The following is a 17,360-nucleotide window of genomic DNA, read 5'->3' as shown; positions in this document are numbered from 1 at the left end:
CTGGATACAGTTAGATTGTGAAACCTCTGTATGATGTGACTTGAAAGAGAAACAGTTTCCACTGGGGACCTGAAGAATAAGCAGCCTTTGACCAGATAAAGCAAGAAGTAGTTCAAGCAATGGGTTTGAAACCCATCCGAGATGGTCCAGGCATTAAGAACATCTTGTGACACACGTGGATGTCTTCTTGGTTTCTGGATTTGAGGTTACAGAGGTTCAGAGGCAAATTATACTCCCAAAAGAGAAAGAGATTCTAGTTGCCTGTGAAGGAGTAAAAGCTGCTTCTGAAGTAATTGGAACTGACTCACAACTTCTCTTAGCTCCTGGATTGACAGTTTTGAATTGGATGTTCAAAGGCAAATGTTCTACACCACATCATGCCACAGATGCCACATGGTCCAAGTGGATGGCTCTGATAACACAGAGAGCATGGAATGGGAAATCTTGAAAGACCTGGTCTGGTGGAGGTGATCACAAGTTGGCCTAAAGGCACCAACTGTACTAAACCCCCAGAGGAGAGAGTAACTCGTGCTGAGGAAGCTCCTCCTTACAATGACCTTTCTGATGATGAAAAGAAATATGCTTTGTTCACAGACGATTCCTGTCGTCTGGTTGGAAACAAGTGAAGATGGAGGTCTGCAGTGTGGAGTGCAACACACAGAGTTGCAGAGGCAAAAGATGGAGGAGAATCCAGTCAATTTGCAGTGATAAAAGCTGTCCAGATAGCTCTTGATGTAGCTGAATGTGAGAGATGGGCAAAGCTTTCTCTCTACACTGACTCATGGATGGTAGCCAATGATCCATGAGGTTGGCTGAAGGACTGGAAAAAATGGTTGGCAGAGAAAAGGAAAGCCAATTTGGGCAACTGCTCTGTGGCAGGACATTGCTGACCTAATCGAGAGAATGCCAGTGAAGGTGAGACACATTGATGCTCACATTCCTAAGAGCAAAGCTACTGTGGAACAACAGCACAACCATCAGGCAGATCTATCTGCAGGAGTTTCTGAAGTAGACACCGACTCTGATTTTGATCTTGACTGGAAACACCGAGGTGAGATGTTCTTATTTTGGTGGGCTCACAATTCGTTAAGGCATCAAGGCAGAGATGTAACCTACCAGTGGGCTCGTGACAGATCCATAGACATTTCCATGGATGCTATCACACAAGTCATCCATGACTGTGACATTTGTGCTGCTATTAAGCAGGCAGAGTGAATTAAGCCCTTATGGTATGGTGACCGATGATCTAAGTACAAGTATGGTGAGGCCTGGCAGATTGACTACATCAGTGTGGTGGGTTGAAAGGAAAGACCCGCTTTCTCTCCCCCACTAAGAAGAAGTAGGGAAAAAAAAACCATGACTAACCCAGACGCTGTAGCAAAGGGAATGCTGTATTTACAAAGCAGTGCCCAGCAGGGAAATTATGTACCTCGTTCTTGTTCTGGTAAGCAATATGTGCTTACTATGGTAGAGGCAAACACTGTGTCGTGGTTTGGGAGACCAATTCTCCCGCCACAGGTAAAAGAAAAGACTCAGACAAACGGATTGCAAAAATGGTGGAAAATTTAAATGGAAAAACAAACAAAAAAAAAAAGTTCTACAGAGAACCACAAGGGCATTATGGGAATGGAATACCTGGTTTCCTGTGACCACCCCCTGGGTTGGGCCCACCCCTTGGGTCATCCCAGGTGCGGCCTGTGCAGCGGCATCATGGGGCCGGCACTCAGCCTACACCACCACACACCACCCCTTATTCCTTATCATAATCCCTGCACCCAAAACATATCATCAAATTAGAACTCTTCTGATGACATGTCTAGCAAGAGTCCATGTCTTCATCTGGGCATCCTTCCACACTGTCTCTCATTCATGCTCAAATATCAGTCCATTCTAGTTCTTCTTCTTCATATGATGGAACCTCCCAGCGACACAGTCATTCTTCTGCAGTGTGAATTCTTCATGGATTCGTTGGGACATCCTGGTCACCTGGAAGAACCTCACGACTTCTCAGCCAAGCCTTTATTTGCATTTACATTTACTCAGTGGCTTTTTCCACCCCTGGGGCAAGCCAGTCAGAGTAGTCAGGCTTCACGACCGCTTTTTTCCATCCATCCAGGGAGCTGCAGCCGACCACTTCCAGCCACAGTCTGAGGCTACACAAATGCACATCGCAGGTCATCGCCCCCCACAGTGGGCGTTCGCGTACCAAGGCATGACCACATCCGGTTCACAGCCCTCCCCTGGAAGAGGGAGCGGCAGCACCACAACTCACTGAGAAGAGAGGAGGTGGAGCAAGGTGCTAGGTGCCATTTTCGGAACATATCCGAAAAACCAGGGAAAGATTTACAGCTGCCGCCACTGCCTGAACACAGCCCAGCACAGGTGGTGCTGCTGCCACTGTTTGAACACAGCCCGGCATGGCTCCCACTGTCTCTGTCGCCGTGATGCAAAATCAAAGTCACCTCCATCCCTTTGGGCACCCAAACGGTTATTTCAGTCAAAGCCATGGATGTATTCTCAGAGCCTTCGAGAGCAGCTTTCCAGCTGAAGTCCCCACTTGCCTTCTCGGGTTTCAGAAGCCATCACTTGTCCGCTCACCGCGGGTGCCCCTCCCCCCCAGCGGCAGCGGGCTGACTTCGCTCTGCTTGCCGTTGCCCTTCCTCCACGCTGCTCCCTGCTGCTCATCGGTCCACAGAAAACAAGGAGGAAAAAGCAGGTCTCACCTTCTTAGGCTACCCTGAGCATTCTTAAGCTACCCTGAGCAGAATGTCACAGAAAAAGCCACCCCTCGCTGTTCCCAAGCAACAGGAGGGACTTTCATGCCATCAGCCGCACACCAGGTGTCCTTCTGCAGTCCACAGGAGTTCACACAGTTGCCCCAGCAAGAAATCTTGAGCCCCGACTTCCAAACCAGCAATGCCCTACATCTGACTTTAAACTCTCCATCTTTTGCAATCCAATCTGCAGTTCGCCACAGCAACCAAATCCTGCTTGGCTACGCCATTAACTGTCATGGTTTGAGAGACCAATTCTCCCACTGCAGGCAAAAGAAAAGACTCAGACAAATGGATTGCAAAAATGGTGGAAAGTTTAAATGGGAAAAAAAAACAAACAATGAAAGTTCTACAGAGAACCACAAGCACCGTGACAAAACAGAGAGATCCCAGAACATACCCAAGAATGTCCAATCCCCACCTGGGGGTACACCCAACCCCACCCAGGGCTCTTTCTCTTCCCCCCCCAACCCAGCCTTGGGCCTGGGCAGGCCCAAGGGAGGCAGCTCACACCATTTTACCTAAGCAGCAGCGAGGGAAGAAAGAGGAAGTGAAGACCCTGCGCTGATGTATTATAGGGGAGCAGGGCATTATTGGGATGTAATACCTGGTTTCTTGTGACCACCCCTTGGGCTGGGCCCTCCCCTTGGGACCTCCCAGGTGTGGCCCATGAAGAGACATTGGGGGGCCAGCACCCAGCCTAAACCACCACACACTGGATGGTTGGAAACTTATCCAGTTCCACATGCAACTGCACACACCACCGCCCTTGGTCTGGAAAGACAAAGCCTGTGGAGACACAGAATTCCGGAGAGGACTGAGTCAGACAGCAGAACTCATCTCAAAAACAACCTTGTAAAAAATGGGGCCAAAGAGCATGGCATTGAGCGGATATTCCACATTCCCTACTACGCACCAGCTGCAGGGAAGATTGAATGCTACAATGGTCTGCTGAAGACCACTCTTAAAGCCATGGGGGGTGGATCTTTAAAAAACTGGGAGAAGCATCTAGCACAAGCAACCTGGCTGGTAAATAGTAGAGGTTCAGTGAATCGAGCTGGACCTGCACATTCAGATTTGCTATGAAAGATAGAAGGTGATAGAGTTCCTGTTAGAGAAAAGAATCTGTTGGGCAAAACTGTTTGGGTATTTTCTCCTTCAGGTGAGGCCAAACCTGTCCGAGGGCTGGTTAGCCTGGAGAAGAGGAGGCTCAGGGGAGACCTTATTGCTGTCTACAACTACCTGAAGGGTTATTGTAGCCAGAAGGGGGTTGGTCTCTTCTTTCAAGCAACCAGCACCAGAACGAGTGGACACAGTCTCAAGCTGCACCAGGGGAGGTTTAGGCTCAAGGTGAGGAGAAAGTTCTTCAGAGAGATAGTTGTTACCCATTGGAATGGGCTGCCCAGGGAGGTGGTGGAGTCGCCATCCCTGGAGGTGTTCTAGAGGGGATTGGACTGTGGCACTTGATGCCATGGTCTAGTAGGCTTGAGGTCTTGGGTGACAAGTTAGACTTGATGATGTTTGCGGTCTTTTCCAGCCCTGTTGATTCTATGATTCTGCTGAAAGTCCTGGTCACACTTAATGGGTAATGGAAGAGAATGGTGAAATTCAGTGTATTCCACAAAGAAATCTTAACTTTAGCTGAGACAGTTTAACTTCAGAGTGTACAGATATATTGTGCCCAACAAAAGAATCCATGAAGAATCTATGGTATATGAACCCTGAGAACCCTGAGAGCCTTAAATCAGCTGAGAGTCCCTGATTCTTTTTGCTTCGCTTTGTTTGCAATGAAGACAAACTGTTTTGTCTTTTCTTGTTTCCTGGTTTTCTTGAACTTCTGAGTAATTTACAGTTGAGGACAGCCAGAATGGACTGTGAAGTTTACTTACGAATTGTAGATACCGTTTTAGATTAGATGGACAGTGCTAACAGCCAATGAAAGTTTTTGGAAGGGGTGGATTATGACAGTTTAGGCTGTGCCTTTACAAAAATTCTGAGCAAACACTTGGGTGTAAAATGGAAAACAAAGATAAATCTAAACTAATTTCATTGGTCGGATATGAGATGTACCATAGCAATATATCTCTCACCTTCTTTTCTCTCAATCTCATTCTGTCACTTTCTGCTGGCATGCATGCTGTCCTGGACAAAGAGATGCTGCTTGTCAGCATGCATGCTGTCCTGGACAAAGAGATGCTGCTTGTCAGCATAACTTAAGATAAGCATTACTAGCTTTCTCTAACCACGCTTTTGAGCTTACTGAAGTTCCCTTAATGTATTTTCCCTTTCTCTTTTCTTCTAGAGGAAAAAGGGAGGGGAGGAGTTGGGGGGGGGAAGCAGGGCAGAATCCTCCTGCCCATGGAGGATTTCTGTGTTGTTGTCTTCTTGTAAATGTTTGTATAATATTGTAAACACTATTTTGTATATATTCATTGCATTCCATCATTGCTTGTAAATACAGCTCTGTTTCACTTCCACAACTGCATTCAGCTGAGCTTTTGTTTTAATGTGTGTGGGCTAAACCATCACAAAACCTAAGCTGTACTGATTCAGGGGGCTGTTCCTCCTCAGGTGCTGGACTCTACACTTGCCTTTGTTGAACTTCATGAGATTCACCTTTGCCCAAGTTTCCATTCTGTCCAGGTCTTACTGAATTACAGCACAGCCTTATGGCGTGTCAGCCACTTTTCTAAGTTCTGTATCATCAGCGACCTTGCTGAGCACACATTCTGTTCCTTCATTCTGGACTCACAAATGAATATGTGGAACAAGACTGGACCCAGTACTGACCCATCGGGAACACCACTAACTGTAGCATACTCAGAGGAGGGGCCTGGACACTGCATATCTCAGAGAAAAGGCAGGATCCCCTTTATTGTGAGAATACATGGTTTACATATCTTTCTACAGAGCAAGCATGATTCTAGCAGTACTTTTCCGTTCTTTGCAAGATAAAACTTATCTGAACAGCAATTGGCTGAGCAATTCAAACCTTTTTGCACTACTGACAAAAACTGAAGAAAACACCAGATGTCTGTTATCTGTCTCCTCTCTGTCCTAGTGCTTCTCAAGGCCTATTTGTAGTGAGGGTGTCTATTTCTTTATTGATAAACTGTGTCACAGGCTCAAAAGTAGAAATAATGAACTCTTTTCTTCTCCCATCCCCACAACTAGCCACAGGCCTTTGACCAGACCCTGCACTGTTAATCAACCTCCTGTGCTTCGTCATCCATCCAGTTCCCAATCCACCTCACTGCCATTCATATAAAGATGAGAAAATTGAAATTCTGTTTTTTTAAATAAATACCTGATTAGTAAATTTTTTTACTCTGTAATCTGCTACAAAGTCTTTCCGGTTATGAAAGATTAAGTTTATTCTTTACTATGAGTAATATAAATATGTATCTAGATAAGAAGGTTGTGTGTCCCATTTGACAAAATTTGGGGTTTGGATTTGACTCCATGTAGCTTTCTTTTCCTGTGATAAAACAAATGCATCCTGTCACAATATGATTTTCCAGAAATGGATGCAGTTACCGGACCATATTTAATAATGCTATTTATTAGGAGAAGAAAAAGACTTTATTTCCTGTTGGATCACATAACGCGTGCAATGCTGTTTCACATCATTTGCCAGGGTGGCTTCATTAAGCCAGATGATGAGTCAGTTAGAACCAATCAATGAGTTGTAAGAGCAGTCTTCATTAGGACGTGCCACTTTTTGGGTGGTGGTGTGGAGAGGGCAGATTTCATCATGTGTTACCTTACACTAGTCAGTATGATCATTAACTTGTAGACAGTGTACCTCTGGTGAGTTCAGATAGTGGTTGGGGAGACTGAAATTTTCACAAACATCTAGGAACTTTGAGGTTAGGGGAAAACTTGAAGGTACCCTTGCCCAAACTTTCTTCTTGAAACTTTACTTTCAGTAAGAAGAAATTCTCAAATTGTCCTCATTGGCATTGCTCTGTATTCCCTGTCTTTTTTTGAGCATCTTTTGAGCTAGCATCTGTGGCAGCAATAATTCAGCTGCTTGTAGCTCATAGCTGTAGTTTTTCTCTTTGCTGACTTCTAATCCCCTCCATTCAAACTATGACATAGATTTGCTGTATGAGATCATGTTTTCATCAGGATACTGATGACAGAGGATCTTTGCCTATGCAGCTTAGGAGTAGAAGATTAAAAAAATATGCCTTGCTGAAATGTGGCGTGGCTCGCTATCTGGGATTCTTAAAGTTTGAAATAATCACAACATTTATTAGTAACGTGAAAAGGAGAACAGTTTGCATGTTTTAGGCTGCAGGGTATGTAAGTATACATCTATTTCTGGCAAGGCTATTACTATTATTTTAAATTGTGGTTAGTAATGATGATTTCCAGTTCCAGGTGACACTTTATGGCATATACACTGCTCTCCAGAAATTCATCAACATGATTGATGTAGCTGTAGGTGATCTTTATTGTTTCCTTAATTCAGCAATAGGCCATTGCAAAGGTTATTAGGAATTGAAGTTCTGTGGCCTTTTTTGTGTAACACTTTTAATGTTCAATAGTACATTAAAAATGCCTATTTTTTAATCTACTTAATCTACTGAGTTCATTGTGCTGTGCCTTGTTTTATTACTTCCGCCAACTGTAGTGTAAAATTGTTCATACGTTACACAAAATATAGTCTAGGGGTTCTTTACCTGTGGCTTTGTATTATTAGTTTATGTAGCTTTCTTTCACTAAATTTTTCCTCTGTTAAAATTGCCTTTTTTTGATGGCTGTCTGGAACATAGGTCAGCAGGGATGACTGCCTCTTTATTGGGGCAGTGCTTGTAATGAAGATCTATCAATCCTTAAATAATATTTATTGGTTTGAAGAGTTAGATGTTAAGCTATCTACTGTCCATCTAAAAACTTAAAATTCAGTTGCAGATGTGCTATTATGGAATATTTAATTTGTTAACAAGTACCAAAATCACTGTCTGTATTTAAACTTTCTGTGGAAAAATGGATTTATTTTCCACATTAATGTCCATCTTTGGTGGAGGGAAACTGATCAGTCGATGATTAGTCTCAAATAGAGATGAAATTTTTCAAATATTAGTAATGGAGCAAAACCTATGTGTACCTAAAAGAAATGTGTTTCCTTCATTGCCTTATCAAGAACTTTATTTCTAGCCTAAGTTGAGTTTGTTGTTTGTTTGTTTTTTTTAACATGAAATGGAGATGGCAAACTGAATCTGTGTGTGAGTGTGCATGTGTATACCCAGTTTAAAAACATATTTCAGTTTGAAGACTTCAGATGACAGCTATAGTATTGATTGCCACAGGATCACAGGATGTTAGGGGTTGGAAGGGACCTCCAGAGATCATTGAGTGCAACCCCCCCTGACAGAGCAGGACCATAGAATCTAGCACAGAATCATAAAATCAGCCAGGTTGGAAGAGACCTCCAAGATCATCAAGTCCAACCAATCACCCAACCCTATTCAATCAACTAGACCGTGGCACTAAGTGCCTCATCCAGTCTCTTCTTAAGCACCTCTAGGGACATTGACCCCACCACCTCCCTGGGCAATTTTATATATTACCTTTCTCAATACTGTGAAAAGATATTTTCTAAAATATGTTTTGTTGTTCTAGGCAAAGACAGAAAATAGTAGTGGTGATTTCCGTTTCATACTATTTATTTGCTACTGTGTAGTCAGCCATTGCTCCAGTCTTTGTTCCTTTTCCCTTTGCACCTGAACTAACTACAGTGATTCTTTTGCAAGTAATGCAGTTATACAAGTGTTTATATTGTCTTTCTCAGTACTGTGGAAAGAGATTACATATAAAAAGTTTCATATGGGATTTTCTTAGGTAATTTCTATTTCATACTGCAAGAAATAATATATTAAAAAAATAAAGTCCTACTCCTATGAAATGCAACTATAATGAACTTCAGATATTAAGTTGGAGTATATCTAAAAGGGATTAGCACCTTAACTGTCAACTGCTTTATTTACTCATTTTGCCTAGAATCAGGTTTCTTTAAGTACAAACGATCTCCATATGAGATCTTTATAGATTGTCCCTTAATGAAAACTTCCAGGCAGGTTTTGAAAGTCTCCAGGGAAAGAAACTTGACCTCACTGGGCAGGTGTTGTAGTACAGGTGTTCGATCACCCTGAACACAGCCTCCAGGCCAGGATGTTAGCAGGCAAAGGTGTTTCTTACATTATACAGCAGGGTTATATACTCTTTTTGAAATCATAGGTGTCACATGTTAATTGGTTATTTTCTACTGGCATGCATGTAATTAAAGCATACAATAGGTTAAAATAACAAAATAGTATTTTAACACATCCAACCAAATTATGTCAAATTTCTTCCTTAAGTTACAAGATGTTTACGTTCTTTTCTAAGTCAGAGACTAAACATAGCCTTCTCCTACACAACAGTATGAGATTTAACATGTCTAAGTGCCGGGTTCTACACACTGGCCACAGCAATCGCATGCAGCGCTACGGGCGGGGGTCAGTGTGGCTGGAGAGTGGCCAGGCAGAAAGGGACCTGGGGCTACTTGTTGTCATTAGGATGAACATGAGCCAATGGCATCCTGGCCTTCATCAGAAACAGTGTGGCCAGCAGGAGCAGGGAATTCATTCTGCCCCTATCTCAGCACTGGTCAGGCCATACCTTGAGTACTGTGTCCAGTTCTGGGCCCCTCAGTTTACGAAAGATGTTGAATTGCTCACATGTGTCCAGAGAAGGGCAACAAAGCTGGGGAGGGGTTTGGAGCACAAGCCCTATGAGGAGAGGCTGAGGGAGCTGGGGTTGTTAAGCCTGGAGAAGAGGAGGCTCAGGGGAGACCTTACTGCCACCTACAACTACCTGAAAGGAGGTTGTAGCCAGGTGGGGGTTGGTTTCTTCTCCCAGGCAACCAGCACCAGAACAAGAGGACACAGTCTCAAGCTATGCCAGGGGAGGTTTAGGCTGGATGTTAGGAAGAAATTCTTCATGGAAAGAATGATTTGCCATTGGAATGGGCTGCCCAAGGAGATGCTGGAGTCACTGTCCCTGGAAGTGTTTGAAAAGAGACTGGATGAGGCACTTAGCACCATGGTTGAGTTGATTAGATGGTGTTGGGTGATAGGTTGTTAATTCTGCGGTCCTGCATCTTTCTTAGAGCCAAATCATCTTTGATGTTATATCAGCTTGCACAGTATCTTGCTTCAGTTGGGTTTCTAGCAGGTCCAGTGACAGAAATCCCTCTGGACAACCTGCTTCAGTACTTGAGCACCATCCTCACTGTGGATTTTTTCTTCATGTCAAATTAGAATTTTTCTTGATGCCACTTGTCATTTTGCTGTGCACTATCCAGATTACTGAGTCTCCATGTAACGGCTTTTATTTGATGCTTCCTAAGAGTATAGAATAGTTTTCTTCTTTAGTAAAACCAAACATGGAGCCTTTTTTTCCAGATTTATGCTGCTAAAAAGCTTTTTTGGGCTTTTATGTCATGCAGTTCAATTTATCAGAGAATACCAGAGACAGAATGGTGGGGGTCTAAAGGCACCTCTGGAGGTCATCTAGTCCAACCCCCCCTGCTAGCACAGGTGCACCTTGATCAGGTTGCATAGGAACACATCCAGGCAGGTTTTGAAAGTATGTAGAGAAGGACACAATACTCCAGGTGTAGCCTCACCAGGACAGAGTAGCTAGGGAGGAGAACCTCCCTCAATCTGATGGACACATTCACCCTAGAATACTATTGGCCTTTTTGGCCAGGAGTGCCATGTAAGAGACTAAATCTCGTCTCTGTGTGAATCAAGAAAGATAAAATCACCTTTGCTCCTCATGTAGACAATAGCTGTCAAGGGAGCTGTTGGTGAGCAGATGCCAGTAGATAAAGATTCTTTGGAATGTGCATAGACAAGATCATCTCTACCCATCAGCTACCCCAGAAAGGGAGGATGGTGAAAAGGACAATGGATTCACCACTTGGGCACATACCTAAAAATAATGTGACTAAAAACTGTATAAAATACCTGAGCAATGCCTGCTCAGGAGAAGAAAAACAGAGAAGAAAATACAAGGAGAGAAAAGGACAAACACAGGAGAAAAGACATCACCATGTAGCCTGGAAGCACCAGACCAGGAGGAACCCTCTCTCCGTGTTCTAAGTTCTGCCCGCTGCAGCTCCTGGAGCTGAAGAGGCTGCTCAGAAAAGGACTTCGACTTTGGGATCTGTCCCTCCCCTCTTCCAGTGGAGGACAGCACAGCCAACAAGGATGACATCTCCTCCAAGCCAAAGTGGAAGCACCCTTGGGTGGTGAGGGGTGTGGTAATATAATTCCTTTCCTCTTCTCTCTCCCTCTTCTCCCTCTCTCTATTTTTTCCCTCTCTCTCTCCCTTCTTCTGTTTCATCCACTTTATTCTGTTAATAAATAGCCTTGCTGTTGATATTTTGGCCTTGTTTGTGCCTCTAATTTCATAACATGGGAATATTCAAAAGAACTGAGTCTCTTTTCCCCTCCAGACCAACAGAGCGCATTGCTGGCTCATGGTGAATTTGTGGTCTGCCTGCACTTGTCTGGTTGAATGACAGAGTACAGAGGGTTGCGATCAATAGTACAGGGTCTAGCTGGAGACTTGAAACTATAGGTATTCCCCAGGGGTCAGTACTAGGTCCAGTCTTGTTCAATGTATTCATCAGTAACCAAAATGAAGGAACAGAATGTACACTTAGCAAGTTTTCTGGTGGTACAAAACTGGAAGGAGTGGCTGACACCCTAGAAGGCTGTGCTGCGTGACCTGGGACAGGATGGAGAGTTTGGCAACAAAGGCAAGTGTATAGTCCAGAACCTGGGGAGGAACAACCCCACCTATCAGTACTGGTTAGGGATTCATCTGTGGAAAGCAACTCTGTGGAGAAATACCTGCCCCTCTACTCTGACCTGGTGAGGTTGCACCTGGAGTATTGTGTCCACTTCTGGGCTCTACAGTTCAAGAGAGACAGGGAAATATTGGAGAGAGTCCAGCAGAGGGGCATAATAAAGATTAGGGGAGTGGAGCATCTTTATGGGGAGACACTGAGAGACCTGGTGCTCTTTAGCCTGGAGAAGACTGAGAATGCCTGTAAGTATCTAAGGTGTCATCAGCTGTGGAAATTGTAGGGGAAGGGGCACTGGATGCAAACCAGAACATAGAAGGTTTCACTTGATCTTAATGAAAAAATTCTTTACTTTGAGGGTGCTGGAACACTGGCACAGGCTGCTCAGAGAGGTTGTGGACTGTCCTTCTCTGAAGAGTTTGAAAACCTTTCTGGATGCATTCCTGTGCAACCTGATCTAGGCATACCTGCATTAGCAGGGGGATTGGACTTAGATGAGGTCCCTTCCAACCCCTGTTCTGTAATTATATGATTCCATGAAGCACTGCTTTCATGTTACAGTTAGAGCACCTTCTTACAGAATTTAAAGTCCATGTAGACAGTGACTGCACCTATGATTTACAGTAGTGCCAGAAATTAATGGTCATGTTCTTTGTTTTTTAGGTATGAAAGAATTTCAGTTCTTGCTATAATTAGCAATAGTGATACTTAAAATAATTGCACAAAATATTTACAGACATATAATTCGTCAGCAGTTAAATTTGTATGAGTGAGATTAATCCTTATGATGTTGACTTACTGCTTTCTGTCAGTAGAGGCTCAATCCCTATTTAAAGTCTAAGAGTCTATGTTTTATGTTCTCTCATAACTCAATTATTATACCAATTTGCTTGTTTTCACTGGAGGTACTGCTTTTTCTCCTAGGACAAGAAGGACAAAGTCTCAAGATTTGACACTATACGTCATTCTATAGCTGGAATTATAAGGTCTCCAAAATCAATGTTGGGTTCATCATCAGTAAGTAGTATCAATAATATATATTTGTAGTATGTTCAGTTATTTCTACGTCTTGAGTAGTTGTTTTTTTTCTGAAGCATCATACATTTCCATCTACATGGACAAAAAATACATTAGAATAATACTATAAAAACACTATTCTGATTCATTAGCAGACATGATAATATTGTGGCATAATAGCATGCCATGACAAGTGTTGTACTTTACGGAAAAAAAGAGAAACTGTATTCTTTGCAGCTTGCAAATTATTGCTGTACTTTTAAGACTGCTCTTCCCAGTGAGTGATTTACTGTAAATGTAGTGTATTATGGTATTCTGGAGCAGGTCAAATGGTCGTGCATGCAGTAATTATATTCCCCATACTTTTAAAAAAGGCACAACTATATAAGCATGCTACTATTGTTATTTCTACTATTACTACTGCCTCAGTAACTGGTACTATTTAAGTTATTAGACATACATCTTTCTTCAATCTCCACCTAAAGCACGTGTTGAGTATCTTTTTTAGTTGGATGCTGTTCAGGATGAATGAATGTACTTGTTTCTTTTGCCTTTGTATTATCTCTGTTTTCATATAAAAGTTTGCACAACTGTTCAGAATAATTGACCACCACTTAGGAAGTTGTCATTTTGCATCAAAACCTTCCTTGTCTGTTTTCCTGGACTGGAACATGCAACCATCCAAAACCTCACAATAAAGAACCCCAGAAAAACAAAACACAACCCACCCCAAACCAACCAGCCAACTGAGATAATTTGCCATAACTATTTTTATGGTTGATGGAGAGAATTTAAACACTCCCTGTGTGTGCCCTAAGCATCTAAACTTTTGTGGTTGTCAGTGAAGACTGAATCGTGACAGTCAGACTTGCTGTGGTATTTCTAGTAACCACAGCACATTGCAGAACATAGTACAGCATAACCTTGGCTGTGCGGGGTTCATGGCTTGACTTAATGAGCTTGAAGATCACTTCCAACCGAAACAATTCTATGATTCTAAATAAAACCAAACCATACCAACCAGCCAACCAATCAAAAAAACCTAACCAACCAACCAAACCCAACAACAATAATACACGCAAAACAAAACAACAAAATGAAAAGTTGGGTAGAATTTAAAAACTTTCTTAAAACTGGCTTTTAATTGTGATCTTGTCATCTGAAACATCAGCTCAAAATTCTATTTTTAGAAAACTTTAGAATTAATGGACCTTCTATTTTATGTTGCAGGGTTGCACCTTTAAAGAATTTAGTGAACTTTATTTAAGCTAAACAATATTCAGAATGTGTGAAAGATAACAGAAATTGTATATGTATACGTATATGATAAATGCATGAGATTAAATTAGGACAGGAAGACTTTTTGCATGACACATATGAAAGTATGTTTGGAAAGTTATAGAAAAAGCCTTGATAAAATATTAAAATACCCCTGGATAGAAACAAAATCTCCACATTATGTGATTTTTGGGTTATCAGATTTTTAATTGATATAAAAATGCAGTATTTTGTCTTAAAATATATGTTGCTGTGACCTTTGTTCTTCATGTAGGTGAGACATAGCCTTAGGCTTTTTCTATGTGTATATGAAAAACAACTTAGTATGATAACCTGCTCTAGTAGGAGGTGTCCCTGCCTATAGCAGGGACCTTGGAATTAGACAAGCTTTAAGGACCCTTCCAATCCAAACCATTCCCTGCATCTATGGGTTTACAATTTTGGGGGGAAAAAAGAAAAGTGAAAAAGTAAAATACTACCTAAAACTGCTTTAGAGAGGAGAAAAAAGAAAAGGAAAATCAAGATAAAACATTTAAGATAAAGCTAGTGGAAGTCAATCTCAAAATTTTCATTTGCTTTAATTGGAACATAATTTTAAATTACATGTATGCCTCATTTTGATGTTCATTGCAATTTATATTGCTGTTAATTCCATGGAAGTTAGTCTAAACCTCTGGGTAGATGTGTGGTAGGTAGAATTGCTGAAGGCTTGGAATATATTTGGGGGAAAATCAGATCAGAATTGTCACTTGAGCCAGAAAGTAAAATCTAAGTAATAAGGGTGCTACTCAGAACAGATGAACTGATCCTAAAAATGTGATTATTAACTGCCTGTTCCATATTACATGTTTTAAATACACTGTAGCCTTTTATGTGAAGCCATATATTGGTTTAAATGCCATGCTGTTTTAAAATACTGCCATGTATTTAATTAGAGGGAATAGTTGCATATTGTGTGTAATTACTTTGTTATTGTTTATAGGATAATAAGGAGGGGGAGAAAAAAGGGAGGTGGGGAAAGTAAAAATTCAGCAGTGTTAGTTCCTTAGTTCCTTTTGTTCTGTATGATTTTTTTTTCTAGGTTCCAGTTAACAAAAATATTGGAAAAATACTTCTTAAGCTGTTGAGTCACTAACTGCTTCTGTGTATACATGCAAATGGGGAAGAGATCTCATCCCCAAAGTGGAATTTTTAAAACATTGAGGCCTAGAATGCAAAGTGGTTGTTTCAGTTACCTAGTTAGGAATATTAAGTTGTTTAATGATATTTAAACTCAGTAGCATTTGGAGAAAAGAGATGGAAATTTAATTTTTTTTTCCTTTACTCTCCTTAAAAACTAACCTTTCTAGTATTTAAACTACTTAATTGTAACTATAAAATGCAATGGAAACATTAGCACTGAGAAGTGTAAACTGAGTTGAAATCAATATTATAATAGTTACATATCTTGCATTTGTACTGTTCTTTATGGCCTTTCAATGGTGTTTTCTTCCATAGCCAGTTAGGATGACTAACGTATCATACCGAAATTACATTGGCGTCAGAAGACTTGTTTATAAAAATAGTACTGTTTTAATAACACTCAAAACATGAATAATTACTGTTTATTTCCTCAAAGAAACCACTACAGTGATTGCCCATACTATGTGACAAAAAAATCACAGTTCATGTAAGGTAGGAAAAAGTAAATAGAGTATACTTTGTGGAAATGTCGTTGTTTCCTTATAAAGTAATAAATATTAGTTTAGTCAAGGTGCAGCTGTAATTATCTGGCACCTCCCTCTTTAGTAAGCTATAAAATAAGTAATGGGTCTTTTGTGAAGGTCATGAGCTAGTTTATTTGCCTTGAACTTTTTACCCTTGGAAACATTTCCTTTATAGTGCTTTTTAGACAAAGGCTTGCTGCTCAGAATGCCTTAACACTTCTTGATAGCATAGGTCTGCGTTTTCTGACAAGTCAAACTCAGATTCTTTGAGTAGTAAAAATTCAAGTAAATAACATTGTCTAAGATTTTGGAACTTTGTTTTTGCTTTTAAAAATTTCTGAAATTGAATGATGTCATTTTACAGAGGTAGCTCTGATCTGAGATCTATTTAGCTATTAGTGATATTGAAATATATGACTAACTTCTTGGATAAACAATATCTTGAGCTTTTAGTAACTTCATGCATGTAATTTGCTACTAAAAACTCCCACTGCACTTTATGTTCGAGTTGTTATTTTTCACATAGTCCTTCCCAGCTCTGAATCTCTAACAGAACAAAACCTGTAACAGAGCATACATGTTCTTTATGATGATGAGTCTCTTGGTTACGGTGCTGGCCTCAAACTTCATGTCTGAAATGATCCTTAATAAAGACCTAGGGTTCCAGATCTTGGTGTCAATGTCTGACACTGTGAGGTTCTTAAATATGTTCTTCAGTTTTCCATCATGCTGTTTTTAGGTATAATTTAGAAAGGTGTCCAAGAACCCACAGAGGCATTTTTATACTGTAAAAATGCTTTAAAATGACAGATATTTGGAAACAAAAAGTTCTCATTCGATGCCCTTTCTTGTGCCTATTTATTCCCACTCTGAGATTATTGTTAGTGAGGTTTTTTGTGGTTTTTGGTTGGTTGGTTTGGTTTTGGGTTTGTTTTTTTTTTGTTGTTTTTTTGGCTAAGTAAGTCATCTTAATGTAAATACCACCTCAGAAATATCTTAAATTACAGGTAGCCTCCACCATGGTTATAGCTGTGGAGGATGAGAGTTGTCGTCAGTTGCAGTCTGTTTCATGTTGTTTCTGCCCCTCCTTCTGCTATGAGGGAGATGACTCAATCCTTTCCAGTGCCAATGTGGTATCCCTCTCACAGGAGACAGTCCTCCATGAAATTCTCTAACAGCATGGGTCTCTTTCTCACACTGTGATCCTTCCATTAATGGTTCCCCCAGAATCACAGCTGCCTTCTGGAACAGCTACCTGTTCCAGTGTGGGATTATCCATGGTCTGTAGGTGGGATTCTACCCCACCATATATCTCTAAGGGCTGCAGCTTGCTAACTCATCACAGTCTGAACAGGCATAGGGTGGTTCGTTGTGCCTCCTCTACTGCCTCCTACCTCACTGACCTGGATGTTCATTGTTTTCTCTCTCATATGCCACTTCTGTACTAAACAAAACAACTCCCAAAACACAAGAGCTACCCCAACAAATTTTTCTTCTTAAATATGTTACTGTAAAGGTGCTAATTGTCTTGGCCTTGGCCAGAGGTATGTTCAGCTTGGATCTGGGGGAGCTTCTCAAAGCTTCTGCAGGAGCTGCCTCCCCTGCTCCCCAAACTCCATTAGACACAGGCTCCACAGTGCTGTTATCTAAAATGCAGTTGTGCAAATTTGCCTGGGACACATTCACCTGTCTATTCAACCCACAATACAGTATGCACTG

The 17,360-nt window shown here is 41.4% G+C and overlaps 1 protein-coding gene across 2 annotated transcripts in view; it reads left to right on the top strand.

Moving 5' to 3' along the window:
• FER (FER tyrosine kinase) overlaps positions 1-17,360 on the top strand; it is a 137,446-nt gene that overhangs the window by 52,234 nt on the left and 67,852 nt on the right. For both annotated transcript variants that reach the window (XM_054178126.1, XM_054178127.1), the window contains exon 9: positions 12,565-12,657. In XM_054178126.1, coding sequence (XP_054034101.1) covers positions 12,565-12,657 — 93 coding nt within the window. The remainder of the gene's footprint in view (positions 1-12,564; positions 12,658-17,360) is intronic.

Source organism: Dryobates pubescens, chromosome Z, assembly GCF_014839835.1.
Source record: "Dryobates pubescens isolate bDryPub1 chromosome Z, bDryPub1.pri, whole genome shotgun sequence".
In the NCBI taxonomy this organism is placed as follows: Eukaryota; Metazoa; Chordata; class Aves; order Piciformes; family Picidae; genus Dryobates; species Dryobates pubescens.
The sequence above is the reverse complement of the archived record's forward strand: the minus strand, read 5'-3'. Positions and strand labels throughout refer to the sequence as shown.